We start from the raw sequence: 16,349 nt of genomic DNA on the forward strand, positions 1-16,349 counted from the left end.
TCAAACTAACTTAAAATATGGTAGAAGCGATTTTCGCATTCCTTTTGTATCCCCTAACCCTTGAATAAATCAAGAGAGAACTAAACGATGTTAACAAGAGAATGAGTAAAAAAGGTTAAAGAAGGATAAAACGAAAGTGAAAATCACTATCTTATCAAATTTTGTATTTGTTTGAGTAAAGGTTAAGAAATTAAATAGGGGAAAAGGTGATAAAATAGGGATGATGATGAAATGATGAGGTAAACAAAGATAATAATAGGGTCATTGGATTAGAACTATTTGGAACATCCTTTTCTTTCCCACGGGGACTGAAAAACTCAGGCACAATTTCTGCAACTGAAGACTATCCTAACCTATGCTAATCTTACCGTGAGGGGTAGAGAGAGAGAGAGAATTCGCTCAATGCACATGGGAGTAGCCGTTTGGAACTGTGTTAAATAGTACTTATTACTATTTTGCTGAGGGATGGATAGGATAGGGCATGAGAGTCCAGGATTTCCAAAGGATATTACGGATATTTCTGAAAGCCTGGAACAAGTAACGTCAGTGGAAAGTAATGCACACTCAAAGTCGCCTATTCCAATCCAATCCAATACGTATTGAACTGGTTCAGTAATGTAAAACACGATTACACTGAGATTTCGTACGCAAGTTTTGTTTCAAATGTCTGTCGCCCAGAACAGGAAAATATTTGAGTGGTCCTGGTTCCAGACTCCATGCATCGATGGAATTCGACTTGAAAGCTCTCAATCCACGTCAGCTGAGACTTGAGATTGATGGAGGAGGTCTCACAAGGCTTAACTAGTATTTGGGCCTTGGCCTTCGTACAAGATTCCAATGAGTTTAAGTTTGTTGTCACTTGTTACCAATATGAATGTATCGCATGACCAACTTGTTCAGAATGTTGGATTCTCAAATCACCCCTCAATTGGGTGAGAAATTATTGGCCGTGGCAACTCGTTCCACCTCACACATCCGCCCTAGACACAAAAACATCCCACCTAGACCCTCCCACGCTCTCCTAGTCCCAGTGATGGGTTTTTGGCCGAACAACCATGTAATTCGGGCATGGAGACCGAAGAACTCCTCCGCTTGGGGCCAAGTCAATATGAGGTTGCATAATGTGTCAACTGAACTTCATAGCAAAACTAGATTTCAACCCGTACATGGCATGTTTATTTACTTGTAACGGAAAAAATAATGAATCAGGGAAGCTATGAATAGTAGGGTGTGTGATGTTCTTCTCCTTGTTATTGAATGGGGAAAGTAACGAGACTAGTACGAAAGATCAATCAGAAAGACAACAAATCACGATCACATGGTTTATTACCATCAGACGATGGACAAGATGATATGAAAGCATCGGTGTAATATCTAGAATTCCCGCGGCAACCAGGAAAATTTGAAGCCAAAACAGAGACCTGGTTGTCGCCCACAACAAGAGCTTCATCTCTAATGCTTTTTACCTCAACTTGGCGCACAATAGATCCATCTTCATTGTGGAGCCAAAAATAATAACAAGGCGATACATGAATTTTTTAGTAAAAGAGGACCAAACTACCATTGAGACACACCGAGATTCCTACACGCGAGCAGCTCAAAAATGCTCCAAAAAGGTAACAATTCAATATTCATCTCATCAAATCCCGTAACCTCCAAAATATTTATTCCAAAATTATATTAATTGGTTAATTAATGGATTAATTACCCAATTAATCCATTAAACATCAATTAAAACATCCAAATAACCACAACATATATCCCACTCAATCCCAAAATTAGTGATTGACCGGCCACCCCCTTTCTCCCTTGTTTTTCACACTTTTTTCCATTTTATTACCCTATTTACACAACTATTCAATTTTGTAACCTCCTATTTATTTCTTTTACACTTAATTAGCCAATAAATTGGCTAATTAAGCCAAAACTATAACCACCAAAACCCATTAGTGGCCGGCCACACCTTGGGAAAATTGGGCAAAGCTTAGCCCTATAAATAGGCACCCATTCTCACCAAAAAGCTATTCCAACACTTTGGCAAAAATCTCAAAATTCCCTAAACACTCATTCTCTCTAAATTCTAACTTTGGCATCGGAGGTTCTTCGGCCAAAGCCCCCCTCATTCATCGTGGGCGTGTGAGGCTCTTGGCCTTAACCTAAGGTGTTAATTGTTTTGTAGGTGCAAAATTGTCCAAGATCAAGGAGGAAGAAATTTGCATCCACAAATTGGTGCTTTCATTGAGAGTTGAAATCCATACTTGTAGAAGACTCTCGCACAAAAAAGTTTTTTCTTTATTTTCTAGTCCATTTGAATATTTTTCATACGTTCTTATTATTAGAATTTTTTACTTGCAAAGGTTCTTTGATAAAACGTATAAGCAAAATATAATGGCTAGAAATTTAGAAAATTTCTTAAATGAAAATTCTAATGTTCAAGAAATGGGATTGCGGAGATTCGTGAGGCTAAATGCGACAATAAGTGGAGCAGCACCACCACCACGAGTTTCCACCATGGGAACCACCATGGTGGCGAGGTCCATGGTGCTTTCACCACGGCCCGAGCCGTGCCATCCAAGGCTCACAGCACCAAGGCCACGGCCCAAGTTGTGCCATCCAAGCTTACACGCGTCCGAGCCCAAGCCGTGTCATCCAAGCTTGCACGCGTCCGAGCCCAAGCCTCGCATTCGCATGCATCACGCGCTGAGCAGCCTGCTCCCGACGAGCAGCCCACTCCCGTGGTCTAGCCTGCTCCCGACGAGCATCCCATTCTCGCGGCCCAGCCTGCTCTCATGGCCCAACTTGCTCTCACAGCCCAGCCTGCTCCCGCCAAGCAGCCTACTTCTATGGCCCAGCCTGCTCCCGACGAGCAGCCAACTCCTGTGGTTCAGCCTGCTCCCGCCGAGCAACTTGCTCTCACAGCCCAGCTTGCTCCCGCCAAGCAGGCTACTCTCGTGGCCCAGCCTGCTCCCGACGAGCAGCCCACTCCCGTGGTTCAACTTGCTCCCGCCGAGCAGCCTGTTCTCGTGGCCCAGCCTGCTCTCGACGAGTAGCCCGCTTCCGTGGTCCAGCCTGCTCCCGTCGAGCATCCATCTCTCATGGCCCAGCCTGCTCCCGTGGCTTTCCAAGCCTGCCCAAGACTATCTCAACCATCCAGACCTACCATCGAGCTGGGGGCATTCTCACTACATTTTTTCGCGGATTTGACATTTTCCAACTCAAATCTCGCCCACGGAGTCTACCACCCTTCCATTGCCCTAAGAGGTGCATTCCTTCCAAGCTCTTTCAATCCAAATGGCGAACAACACTTGTCTCGACAAGTCATAGAGTTGACGAACACCCTTGCACAACAGACAACCTTGGTGAATCAACTTTTACAACGTATCGGGATCCAACGTGCCCCGGACGAGGTATCCCGAAGTAGGACAAGGGCATACGAACCTTTCCAGCAGCGTCCCGGTAAGCAGCCACTCGACCAACCACGAGCCGAACATTCGGGCAGTGTACATTTCTGATTGGGCCCCCGAGATAGCGTATACTCCCATCTTAGCACGCGGATGAGTATGCACTCTAGACTAGGCCCGCAGATGAGCATACATTCACGGTTGGGGTCACACTCCGATAGTCAACATGAGCAACCTTCCGGGCAAAGTGTTCATTCGTGGCTAAGCCTGCAAGGAGCATCATTCACCTCACATCAGAGTAGGCAGCACGACGGACGGAGAGAAGCAGTCACTCAATCCAGCTCAAGTTCAACCAGCAGCCTGCGAAGAACTCGCTCGCCTGCTAGGAACGCACCACATGCACTGCATCCGCGGTATAGACGAGCCAAACACATGGAAGAGCAGTCTAGACCAGCAAGTCATGGCTGGGGGCAACCGAGAGCTCCGCTACCCCAATAAAGGCAAATTCAGGAAGAAGTAGAGAGACTCTTGACTAACCTATTGCATGATTTCCAACGCAACAAGGTCACCGACGAGGCATTATGACGGAACATGACCAACATAAGCAGGTCACCCTTAATGGACGAGATCGAGCAAGCAGAGCCTCCACGCGAGTTCAGCATGCCACATTTCGTATCTTTCAAATGGGATGAAGATCCGGAGAGACACTTAAAACGCTACCGAAGCGCAATGATCCTTTATCGAAACAACGATGATCTCATGTGCAAGATATTCGCCACCACTCTACAAGGCGAGGCGCAAGATTGGTTTTACACCATGCCGCCACAATCTATCCGGAATTTTGACGAACTTTCTTTGATCACCAAAGAATATTCATCCTATCGCTCGATCAAAAAGAAGTCCGACCATTTGTTCGACGTTAAGAAAACTCCAAAAGAGTCGCTTCGCGACTATGTAAGGAGGTTCAAAGCGGAGAAAGCAAAAATAGTCGGATGTAACGACTCGATAGCTAGAACAGCCTTCCAAAAAGAACTTCCAGCAGACCACCCACTGTTCGGAAAACTGATAATGAAAGAAGATCTAACTCTGGCAGACTTTTTCGCTCTGGTAGAGAAGCATGCACTTTGGGACGAGGATTGCCAATGCACATTCAAAGACTTGAAGAAGTACTCGACGTCACATCCCTACTATCCAAACCGGAAGCAGCGGAGGACTTATTCACGTGTTTGATAGTATCTAGACCAGCAATAAGCTCTATCATCATGCGAGAAGAGCTGGGGGCCCGACTACCTGTATTCCACAGTTTAAAAGCTCTCATCAATGCTATCAGTTGTATTCCACAGTTTAAAAGCTCTCATTGATGTTATCAGAAATTCAAAAGCTAACTTCGGCGATATTTGTTGTAACTTGAAAGTTCTCCTTGCACACAGTCATCATCATGACACACTATTCTGCCGAATACAGACGCACGACAATAAAGGCGTAGACCTTGGCGGATGCAAAGTTTTTTTACGAAAGCAACAACTCGGCTCAAAAGACACGCCAAGGGCAAATGAACACTGGAATGAGCACTTATAAGCAAGTTTTATCCTCGTCGCCCCAGAAGATTCTACTTAAGAGCAACATGTACTGGCAGTTGAACACTACCTCCTGCTGCGTGTCACACGGCCCTAGCCGACCCTTGCTCCATTATTTAGCTCTAGAGTGGCCCAATACCGGCAGTTGAGCATCTCCTGCCACATGTAACATGGCCCTAGTTCTATGGCTCCCTACCGCGCCTTCACGCCCAGCCTTGACAACGTAACAGAGCGGCCCAATGAAGCCTCGAAGGTAACTGAGCACACTTCAGCCGCACTTGCTTCACCTGATGGAGACTTCTGGCATTTGCATGTCAACGGTGCATCCAACTACAAAAGTTCAGAGCAGACGAGGTCCTTGTCACCCTAGGCGGTTCGATGCCCGAGCAGGCGATCATTCTAGGTTTCAAAGCATCTAACAACGAAGCAGAGTACGAAACCCCACTAGCAGGCCTTTGAATGACAAAAGACTTGGCGGTGAAAAAGCTTTCAATTCATTCCGATTCCTAGCTAATCATCAGCCAGACTACTAGGGGCAAAGGCATGATGATCGTGGCAACCGACTACTTCACCAAATAGGTAGAAACAGAGCCCATGACGACCACAATTCATACGGACATAGAGCGCTTCATATAGAGGAACATCATTTACCGATTTGGCATCCCTTAATCCATCGTCACCAACAACGGCCCACAATTCGTGGGCAAAGGTTTGGAAAAGTTCTTCCAAAAATATGGCATAAAGTAGCACATGTCTACGCCAAGATATCCTCAAGGCAATAAGCAAGCCAAAGTATCCACCAAGATGACCTTCGACTGCCACAAGAAATCCCCCACCAGTAAGAAAAGAAAATGGCCAGACGAACTCCCTGGATGTCTATGGGCATATCGCACCACCAAAAGATGAGTAACCGAAAAGAGATGGCCACAAGCTTAAATCTGGAAAATGAGAAGTACGAGCAGACAATCACCCGCATTGCAGCTTACCAGCAGTAGTTCCTTTCCAGCTACAACAAAAGGGCCAAGATCCGGCAGTTCTAGCCCAAAGATCTAGTCTTAAGAAAAGCCTTCATCATTGCCCACAAAGAAGGCTCCAAAAAGATGGATCTCATCTGAGAAGGTCCATACAAGATCAGCAGAATAGGCGGCAAGAGTAATTACACCCTCGCCACCATGAAACGATAAAAAGATCGAAAAGTGGTGGAGCGCCTACAATCTGAAGAAGTACCATGCGTGACCTCCCACTACATTAAAGCCCGAAGACTCAAAAAGCTCGATGGGCACCACCTCACAAGTCGAGGACTATCCAGTTGTTATGCAGTTTCTACCTTACAACTAAGTTCTTGTTCGTTTCACTCGTTTTTCAATGAGGAATTCAGAATTAATCACAACTTGGCTCGGCTGCATGCTTACAACAACTGATCACTCCGGCACTTCAAAAGAAGACTGCGCCCTTCTTAAGGACCCATAGCAGGAATTGCGCCCCCCGAGGGACCAACCATGCTCTCCAGTGCAAGAGGGTAAACTAATTGCTCTCCAGTACGAGAAGGTAAACTAATTGCTCTCCAATACGAGAAGGTAAACTAGTTGCTCTCCAGTGCGAGAGGGTAAACCAATTCCCCGACACCCATATGGGTCAGCTCTCCAAGACGAGAGGATAAACTTTACACTCCGAATATCCAGACGTGGATGAGCCTGGCTGCCCTAGTATAACTAGATGCACGATGGCTTGCGCCGGGATTCCTAAAATTAGCCACAATGGTCTTTTTCAAGGCTTAGCTAACTGAAGGATTTTGGGTCTCTTGGCCTAATCCACAGGGAACCGGGCCCTAGAGACGGATGGGGCACATTACGCAGTACGCCCTATAGACGACTGCCCTGGAACCCTAAAGCTGCTACCGAGTGCACTAAGGTAGCCTACGGATTCCGGAAAACTGCCTACGGCTTGCCTTTTTAGCAGTAAAGCCACGCTAGACTTATACAACCGCACATTCTTGTGAAAGGTTAAACAAGCTAGCGCACATATACGAAGTTTTATCCACTGCCGACATGCTACGTAGTCGATAAGCTTCATCTCTACCAAGCGTTGAACAACTTACACCAAGTCTTAAAGTGTTTTGATACTTGCTACACAACCTACGGAATTGAAGAAAGTCAAGTTAACAGCCTAGTGGTTACGTGGACTTATCTGCTTCTATAAGTAAGGCATTCGGCTGCCAACCCTATGACTAACAACTTTGCAAAGTTCTACACCAACACCTACGGCTGCATAGGCTACGTGGGCTTGTTTGCTTATAAAAAAGTAGCATGCATGCCACTGGTCTATCAAGTCTAAAGGTTAGGTCATGAACAAAAGAAGCGAAGATGAAGAAAAGTGAAGGAAAACATGTTTATGAACAACTAGCAAATGCCAAAAGAGTTCAAGCAAAACGAGAGCTACAAGAAAAAACATAAAATCCTAAAGGCTACCTAGAAGACTATAGCAGCTTGGACATCCCACAACTACTCGGTCGCCACACCTTCAGCAGCCGCGACGCTCTTAGCAGCAGTATCATCCGGCACTTCACCCTCGGCTGCCCCAGCCTGGGCACTAACTTCTCCAACTACTTCACCAATAGAAGCCTCAAAAGTAAAAGCAAGCAAGTTTTCGGAGAAATAGAGAAGGTCTCAAAACCCCGAGCCCAGCCTTTTCACCTTTCAGCTACTCATCCTCCTTGAGTAGACCAATATGGATGCTCTGCAGCTCATCCACTTCCTTCTTCAAACTTTCGTTGATCTTCAGTACACCTTGAAGTTTCAACACTTGGGGTTTAAGCTTATCGACGATTCTCTTGAAGTGGATCACTTGATTATAAGCAGCAATCAACTTTTCATCCTTTGCATAAGCAGCGAAATGAAGCTCAGAAACTGCATACTCAAGATCTTGAATTTGAGGTATGTAACATCCAATCTCCTTCTCTGCACTTTCATGCTTAACTTGGATCGCGTCAAGCCTAGTCTTCAAGTCAACGATCTTTTGGTGAACGGTCTCAAGCTGCAAAGAAGTAGGGGTAGAAATATTATACCCCTTCAAAGCAACGAGCTCAAAATCTGCCATAGTATTTTCCGTCTCCTTAGCAGCCTTGCTATATCTGCATCATAGCAAGTAGAGCAGTCCTTCTATATTGGGTCGTATGCTTCGCAAACGAGCTTGGGTAAACACATTTCTGACGCCATCAACAAACTTGTCACAAGCGTCCATGTTTTCAAGAGATCTGGTTTCAAAAGCATATAGATCTCAGTAGCCTCCCCAGAAGCACGCTTAGTGGATTTCTCACAACTGCCTACGTAAGCAATCTCCTCATTCCCAGTAGGCGAATCAGTCTCAGCAGCATAAGGAATGAGCCTTGGCGCCACTTTTCCAGACTTAGCTCCCAACAGACGTCTTGGTACAAAATTCGGCACTAGGGGCATGACAGGACCTTTATGCCGAACAATCCTATCAGCAATCGTACTAGCCATTCTTGACATGACAGGCGCCACATGCTCAGATCTAGCAGCCTCATTTTTCGTCCCCTTGGAAAAAGTCAAGTCAATCACAAGTTTGGAGGCAGTCGGCAAACCCGCGGGAGCGAAAGAAGTCTTTGGTTTTTTCTCAGCTGGCATCTCTTGAGCAGGCAAAGAAGATCCATTTTCCCACCTTCACTTGCAGCAGGATCCACAACAGTGATTGGACGAGCCAATGCATCCGCCTTAATCCTATTTTGGGAGCAGCCCACGATTCTCCTAATGAAGAGAGTTAAAATAGCTAACGCCATTCGTGGTACTTAGCAGATGAGTTCAACCCAACATTCCAGCAGCTCATGAGGCCTGCAACCTCTTCATTTCTCTCAATCACCGGCCTAGCTCGCGTCATGTCCAAAAGCTTAAAAAGACATGAGTCATGTGACTCGCCTAGTATTATGCCCCAACGCCACAATCCGCGGCCCCAGCCACACAAGCTGCCCTTGGTTCTAGCCAAGTCGAGCAGCTTAAAGCAGTGGTCCCTGCCACAATACCTCATCGGCCCATGTCGAGCCGACTCCTGGCCCATGCCAGCCGACGTGCCACACCACTCCGACGGCTGCCCCGCGGTAGCACCATCTAAGAAGAAGACAAGGAAAATTAATTTTTTCTTACCTCAGTGCGGCATGAAGAAGACGAAGAAAGCAATGAAAGACGGTCATTTGCACGGACAAGATGTAGAAGATTGCTAGAGGAGGGGGAGCAAATATCCTCTAAGCTTTCTCTCTCTTGTAGGGTAGAATAAATCGCTCTCCAAAGTTTATTTAACAACCCACTTAAGGTGGACTTAAATAGGTTTTGAGAGAAATTTATTTCCCTTTCCTAAAAGGATCTAATTTCACATTAAAGAGGGAATCTACATCAAAATAGGAAGCAGTTCTAAGTTTCTTAGAGCAAGAAGATCTCTACACCTAATGCCCTTTCCTACGAGCAGCCCAGCAGGTGTGGGGGCATTTGTGGAGCCAAAAATAATCACAAGGCGACACATGGATTTTTTAGTAAAAGATGACCAAACTACCCTTGAGGCACACCGGGATTCCTACACGCGAGCAGCTCAAAAATGCTCCAAAAAGGTAACAATTCAATATTCATCTCATCAAATCCCGTAACCTCCAAAATATTTATTCCAAAATTATATTAATTGGTTAATTAATGGATTAATTACCCAATTAATCCATTAAACATCAATTAAAACATCCAAATAACCACAACATATATCCCACTTAATCCCAAAACTAGTGATTGACCGGCCACTCCCTTTCTCCCTAGCTTTTCACACTTTTTTCCATTTTATTACCCTATTTACGCAACTATTCAAATTTGTAACCTCCTATTTATTTCTTTTATACTTAATTAGCCAATAAATTGGCTAATTAAGCCAAAACTATAACCACCAAAACCCATTAGTGGCCGGCCACACCTTGGGAAAATTGGGCAAAGCCTAACCCTATAAATAGGCACCCATTCTCACCAAAAAGCTATTTCAACACTATGGCAAAAATCCCAAAATTTTCTAAACACTATTTCTCTCTAAATTCTAACTTTGGCATCGGAGGTTCTTCGGCCAAAACCCCCCCCCATTCATCGTGGGTGTGTGAGGCTCTTGGCCATAACTTAAGATGTTAGTTGTTTTGTAGGTGCAAAATTGTCCAAAATCAAGGAATAAAAAATTTACATCCACATTCATTACTGAAGTAAACCTGAATTCCTTCGTCAGCGGCCTCCTAAAAAACCTGTCACCGGTTTCCTCTGGCCTATAAAATCTTAGGACGTGCCATAAGTACACATGATTGACTCTACCAGATATGGATGATCTGTTGAAATGGATTGGAAGGGGTGAGTAGCTTTAGTTCAGGCCGCAGTGAAGGGTTATTGCTCCCATTAACATCCAGTGACATGATACCTTCCAGATTCGCAATAACCATATGACGGCTCACATCCGTGTGCTTTTTTTCTTTCTGTTTTTTTTTTTTTTTTTTTATGTTTTTTTGGCAGTATAGATTATTGATGGCAAAAAAAAAATGTATACCTAATCAGGACGACATAAACCTTATCCCTAAAAAATAAAAAAATAAAAAAATAAAAAAACATGAAAAAGAGAGGAACATAAACTTTAATTTTCTAGAAACGAAAACAAAAAAGATACAAAAAAAAAAAAAAAAAGGGCTTATAATCGTCAAAAACCTAGGTAGACAGCAAAATATAGCAATTTCGTAATCCATGAAACTTCATAACAATTAAAATAAAAGTAATCAGAAGTAGCACACACTTCAGTTGTACAGGAATTAGGCATTACAATATGCAAACCAGAACAATAAGCAAAAGCACACTTCAGCTTGGTTGTCAACAAAAGCTGTCCTCAATATGTTTCACAAACTCATCAAAATCAATTAGTCCATCTCCGTTCGTATCAACGGCCTCGATCATCCTCCGGCATTCGTCCAATCCAAACCCGTCCTCCAAACCCAAAATGTATAAAACTCTTTGTAACTCTGCAGCATCTATAAACCCGTCTTTATTTTCATCAAACACATCAAACGCTTCCTTTACCTCCTCCAAGCTAGGCTCCTCCTCATCGAACAGTCTCGAAAGCTCCTCCTCCGCACCAACCCCGCCTTGAATATCATCTCCTTGTGCATCATAACATGTTAACCCTAGCCTGTCCATCACCGTCTTCACTTCTTCCGTTACTTCTGTTTTATCAGAAGTTGATTTGAGGGTATTGGTGCAAACCCTCTTCGAAGGTGTGGAGAAAAATATTACAAGGGGATGAAACATGTGGTGTAAAGACAAAACTAAGAAATTTAATACCCAAGAAATCAATGCTGAAAAATAAAGGCAGACCAGTTGAGTTGTGTTTGTTGGTATGTCCTTCATGGATAAGTTGACAGAGCAAACCAACACTTAGAGAATGTTATATAGAAAAAAAAAGAGCGACCGGGTTACTTGTACTTGAAGCGTCAACGTCTTTAACTTTCTCAAGGGGTAAAGATGCGGTGCTCTTTTTCGGTCGACCAAATTTTCGTGGAAGATGCACAAGAATTTACTGAAGCTTGTTGGGAACAGAAACAGAAAGTTACCTCCTCCTATTCCCAACGGGCCAATAGGACTACCAGACTATTAACCTTGGGTTAAAACCTAAAGTTTTTAACATTCAGAAAATTTAGGTTTTAACCAAAAACATATTTTCTGCTCAAACTCTTATGGGTTAAACTTTTAGTTTGAAATCATTAAAGAATTAATTTAGAATTCTTAAAGTAACTTTTAAAAAAAAAATTATGTAAACTATCATAATTTAATTTTAGCGAACTTTAACGAAAAGCTCCCGGTACTGTTCATTTTAATGAAAAACTATATTTTTACACAATGGCGGAGCCAAGTTAAGGGCTGCCCTGGGCAGTAGCCCAGGTAGCTTGTGGTGAAAAATAAAATTTTACATGTAATTTTGATTGATTTTCTAATGTAGCCCACCAAATATTTAGTCGCTAATTCGAATTCTCTAGGTTTAACTATATAAAATTATATAATACAGTTTGCAAATCATCTCTTTTTCTTACATTATTTTTCTCATCGCTTCTTGTACATGTACAAATTTGGATTTGTTTAATTTTAACATGTTTTTGGCTCACCTTGTGAATTTTTTTAAGCTAGATGATACTATGAAAAATAGGGTATCAAGTTTCTTTATTTAAAGAGATTTAAAATTTTAAACTAGCCCACCCGGTAAAAAATTCCTAGCTCCGTTATTGTTTTTAACTAAAAAGTCAATTTTGGTACTATTCACTTTGCCATTTATTTTTTCCTTATCGTTAAAACCCAAAGTTTTCAAGTTATTTTCATTAGTTTTCCTTTAATTTTATGAACATTTTAACCTAAAAAAATTTAGATTCTGATAAATATTGAAAAATCACTAAACTGACACCATGAAACTCGCGAAATACTATGAAAGAACATGAAACACATAAAATAATTTTTCTAAATTATTTTAGCCATTGGATTTAAATTTGGACCATTAGATCTTTTTCTTTATCGTTAGATTTGATCATATTAGATCTTAGCCGTTAAATTCAATAAATTTATAAATATAAAACTAAAAAAAAGTACACATATATGGTGGGCCAGCCCGTCTAAATTTGCCCTAAAAATGAGCTTTGGGTTAAAACTCATATTTGGCTCAAGGGTTTGAGCAAGTTGAGATATGTTTAAAATCTAAAATTTGAGTTTTACACTAAGGATTGGAGTAGGTCTAAGAGAGTAAGCTTTCGGATTTATATTTTTATTTAAAAATTATATTGGCATATAGTTAATCTCATTCTCATTCTCATTCTCATTCTCATGTTTTTTTTTTTTACATGTTCATGACTTCTCACATTCTAAATTAAGAGAAATTTAAAACCGCTTCATATTCTAATCAATATGGTTACGTATACGTACATATGCGGGATTTTTGAATTATAGTAAATTTAATTTTCAATTTGTTTGAACCAAACCTACCTTTCTTCAAATATGCAAAACAACAAAAGAAATTAAACAGCCTACAAACTGAACTGAAAGTTCACATCGCCTATGGAAGTTTCCAGCAGGGCCGGTCTAAAATTTTTTGAGGTTTGGGGCGACGTCAAAAAAATGTGCACTCATTTTATATAAGAAAATTATTTGTTTTCATACATAAGACATTGATAAAATTGTACTTAGAAAATCACTTCAAACTTAATAATTTAGAAACACGGAAAAACTATTTCATTTTGTATCGTGAGAAGGAAACAAAAAAACTTCAGGTTTACAAGTAGATAGATATGAGTTTTGTTTTCCATTTGAACTTTTACAGTGTTTTTGTATAAATCATGAGGTGTTTTTTTCTTATATACTAACCTTGTCAATATGGGATTAAAAAGGTAATGATGTTTTTTTTGTCTTTAATTGATATGTATAAGTAATAAATGAGTATTAAATTAAACTTTTTGATGATACGTCATATGATTTGCAAATTTGGTCTAAAAATTTGGTCAACACATTACTCTTTGTTGAAGATTAGACTTGAATTGGAACAAATGTTTATAAATAACAATTCACATAGCTACTAGCTACTAATTAAAAATAAATTAACAACCAAACAAAAATTTGTAAAATTGAAAAGAATAAACATGCACTTAGCATTTTGAACTTAGGACATCTCGTTAATTTTAAACAACAAAAACCATTAATTCTAATTAAACTTCTTGATTATTTAGCCAAATTTTATATATTTATACTCTTATGAAAATAAATTTGTAAAAATTGAAAGGGAAATAAGCACACATGGTGTTTTGATCCCAAGAACTCCTCATTAATATCAAACAACAAAATCATAAGTTCTAGTTAAATTTCTTTGTCATCGAACCAAATTTTATAAATTTATACTTTTATAAAAATATATATAAATATATCATCCTAATAATTTTGATGTCCCCAATTATTTTAGGCCCTGGACGGTCGCCCTACCAGCACTAGGCCTAGGCCGGGCCTGGTTTCCAGAACTTGATAGTTAGTGCGTGACCGACTTAATGTTTCATGTTCCATGAGGACATCCAATTTCCAAAAGGCTTTACGAATCCTCGAAGAAACTGGGACAACAGCCTTTTGTTTTCTTCCCAACTTCTCTCTGTCAGGAGTAATTTCAATGCAACGACTTGTAGTTATAGTGTGTAAAATCATTTTACTCAAAAGTCCTTAGTTTGATCATGGTGAATGTGATATCATAACGCACTGTTGTGTATGTACATGATTGCTTGAGCAACTTTTAATGGAAACATAATAACACGCCATAACCAAAGAGGATTCTCGACCACAGCAGAAACAATGTCTCCCCAGAATATGATCTTAAGTATAAACGCAAGACCTTTTTGAGGAGGAAGTTGCCCATAACTATCTCTAGATTCTCTGCTCCTTGAAATCCTAAAATCCACCGCGTCGAGTCAAGTCGTTTCAGAGACGTCCCAATGCAAAATGAGGCCCAAGACAAAAATGAAATATGGCCTTCCAAATTTAGTATTTTAAGATGATTTCTTTCGTAACAATATGAATTTGAGATGCATTAGATTAGATTTATGAGAATAAGAGATTGTTTTCGTTCTTTTTAATCAAGACTACGTTTTTTTTTATTCTAAAAAATTTATTATTATCAATGGGAGTGAAAAGGTTCGAAACTATTACCATAATTTAGGAGGGAGAGTTTCGAACTCAAAACACTGGTGGATATACTCAACACCTATCCATTATGATTCCTACGATGAATAATGCAGAGTATGAAGAAAGTCAAGGCCTAATTTAAAGTGAGGACAAGGCACATGCCTTGTTCGTCTTGCCTATGGCCGTCTCTGAGTCGTTTGAGTTCCAAACCGGGTTGGGCCCAACTAAAAGTCTAAAAGTTTTGAAGTCCAAAATTATTATTTTCAAAACAACGAGGCCCAAGCGACGAGGAAATACACATATGTGACATGTCAGGGGAGAACTTTTCTATTAAAACTTCAAAGTTCAAAACAAACAAAAGAAAAAGAAAGGTGTTCATGTGAAGAACCCTTTTCCCCCTAATTATCTTCTATTTTATATATCAAAAGAAGAAATTAAATCGTACGGCAACCAATAAAGAACATGATTAGTAAGGTTTGATATTAATCTCCTTTGTTTTACTTTAAAGTCAAAGTGTTGATGTTAACATGCAAACCTAAGTGTTGGCAAACATAAGTGTTGATGTTAACATGCAAACATATAACAACCACAAGAGCTTTTATAATATATTTTGATCAATGTCACGTATTACTGATTGACACTGCAAAGAACAAGATACTATGATTTTATTTTTTCAAATAATTAATTTTTCTCCTTTTAATACAAGCGAGAATTGTAAATATACTAATTTCTCTCCAATTGACTGATTTTGATTCACCTTGGCCTCTTCGTACACAATGGTCTATTTGTTGAACCACATTTGGAATATGACTTTCTACGCCTCTCACATATATCGCGAAGTAAATGTTGTTAATGACACTTTGTTAACATGGCTTGCCTTCTCCAACTTTGGTATGGCATGATTCCCATCTGTTAGTGGCTCATGCTACTTTGTTTTCGGACTATGTTTTCTTTACTAACTTCTGCTTCTCAAATTGATGTGCATCTCAGCATACAAGTTTACCTTACTTTTTTTTTTTTTCTCGATCTGTTTTGCAAGTTTAGATCTTTGGGTTTTGCTTTAGACGGGTTACGGTTTGTGTTCTCCCCCTCCCCTCCCTTACCCCCACCCCCACAAAAAAAAAAAAAAAAACATTTTTTTCTTTGTATCTTTATTGTCTTCGTTTCTAGAATAATAAGGTTTATATCCCTTCTTCTGTTTCATGTATTTTATTTATTTTTCCTTGTATTATGAGTAGTTTGATTTATGCCCCTTGACTAGATACAACTTTTTCTTTAAAAAATAAAATAAAATTCTTCTCATATCATCGAAGTTTAAGAAAAATTTAGCTAACTGATCTGATCCACATCTGCAACTCATCTTTGTCTATATCTTGAGAGTATTTGGTATGCATATAATATAATCAACATATAGCAAAAATTCAGAATTTTTTTGTTGGAATCACATGTAATGGGTCCCACAACAACTAATTTTGGGGCTCCTTCAAGTGAGGACAAAGACAAGGAAATATCTGAATGAGAAACCATATATAAATATGGAGTGTCTTCCCTGATTTTGATATATTATCCAGCAAGCAAAGTGGAAAGAGAAAAGAAGCCACTTTCTGTGTTTGGTGGATATACTTGGCTCACATCGGTTTACACTTTATGGTCTTTATCTT

At 40.5% G+C, this 16,349-nt stretch overlaps 2 protein-coding genes across 2 annotated transcripts; one reads left to right on the forward strand and one right to left on the reverse strand.

Annotated features, from left to right (window-relative positions):
• Positions 1–4,019: 4,019 nt before the first annotated feature.
• Positions 4,020–4,631, forward strand: LOC139190469 (uncharacterized). Its single transcript, XM_070810787.1, has one exon. It carries the CDS (start codon positions 4,020–4,022, stop codon positions 4,629–4,631), a length of 612 nt encoding a protein of 203 aa, XP_070666888.1.
• Positions 4,632–10,863: 6,232 nt separating this feature from the next.
• On the reverse strand, positions 10,864–11,187 carry LOC103451809 (probable calcium-binding protein CML46). Its single transcript, XM_008391236.4, has one exon. The coding sequence runs from the start codon at positions 11,185–11,187 to the stop codon at positions 10,864–10,866; it is 324 nt and encodes a 107-aa protein (XP_008389458.2).
• Between the last annotated feature and the right edge of the window lie 5,162 nt (positions 11,188–16,349).

Source organism: Malus domestica, chromosome 13 (genome assembly GCF_042453785.1).
Source record: "Malus domestica chromosome 13, GDT2T_hap1".
NCBI classification, from domain to species: domain Eukaryota; kingdom Viridiplantae; phylum Streptophyta; class Magnoliopsida; order Rosales; family Rosaceae; genus Malus; species Malus domestica.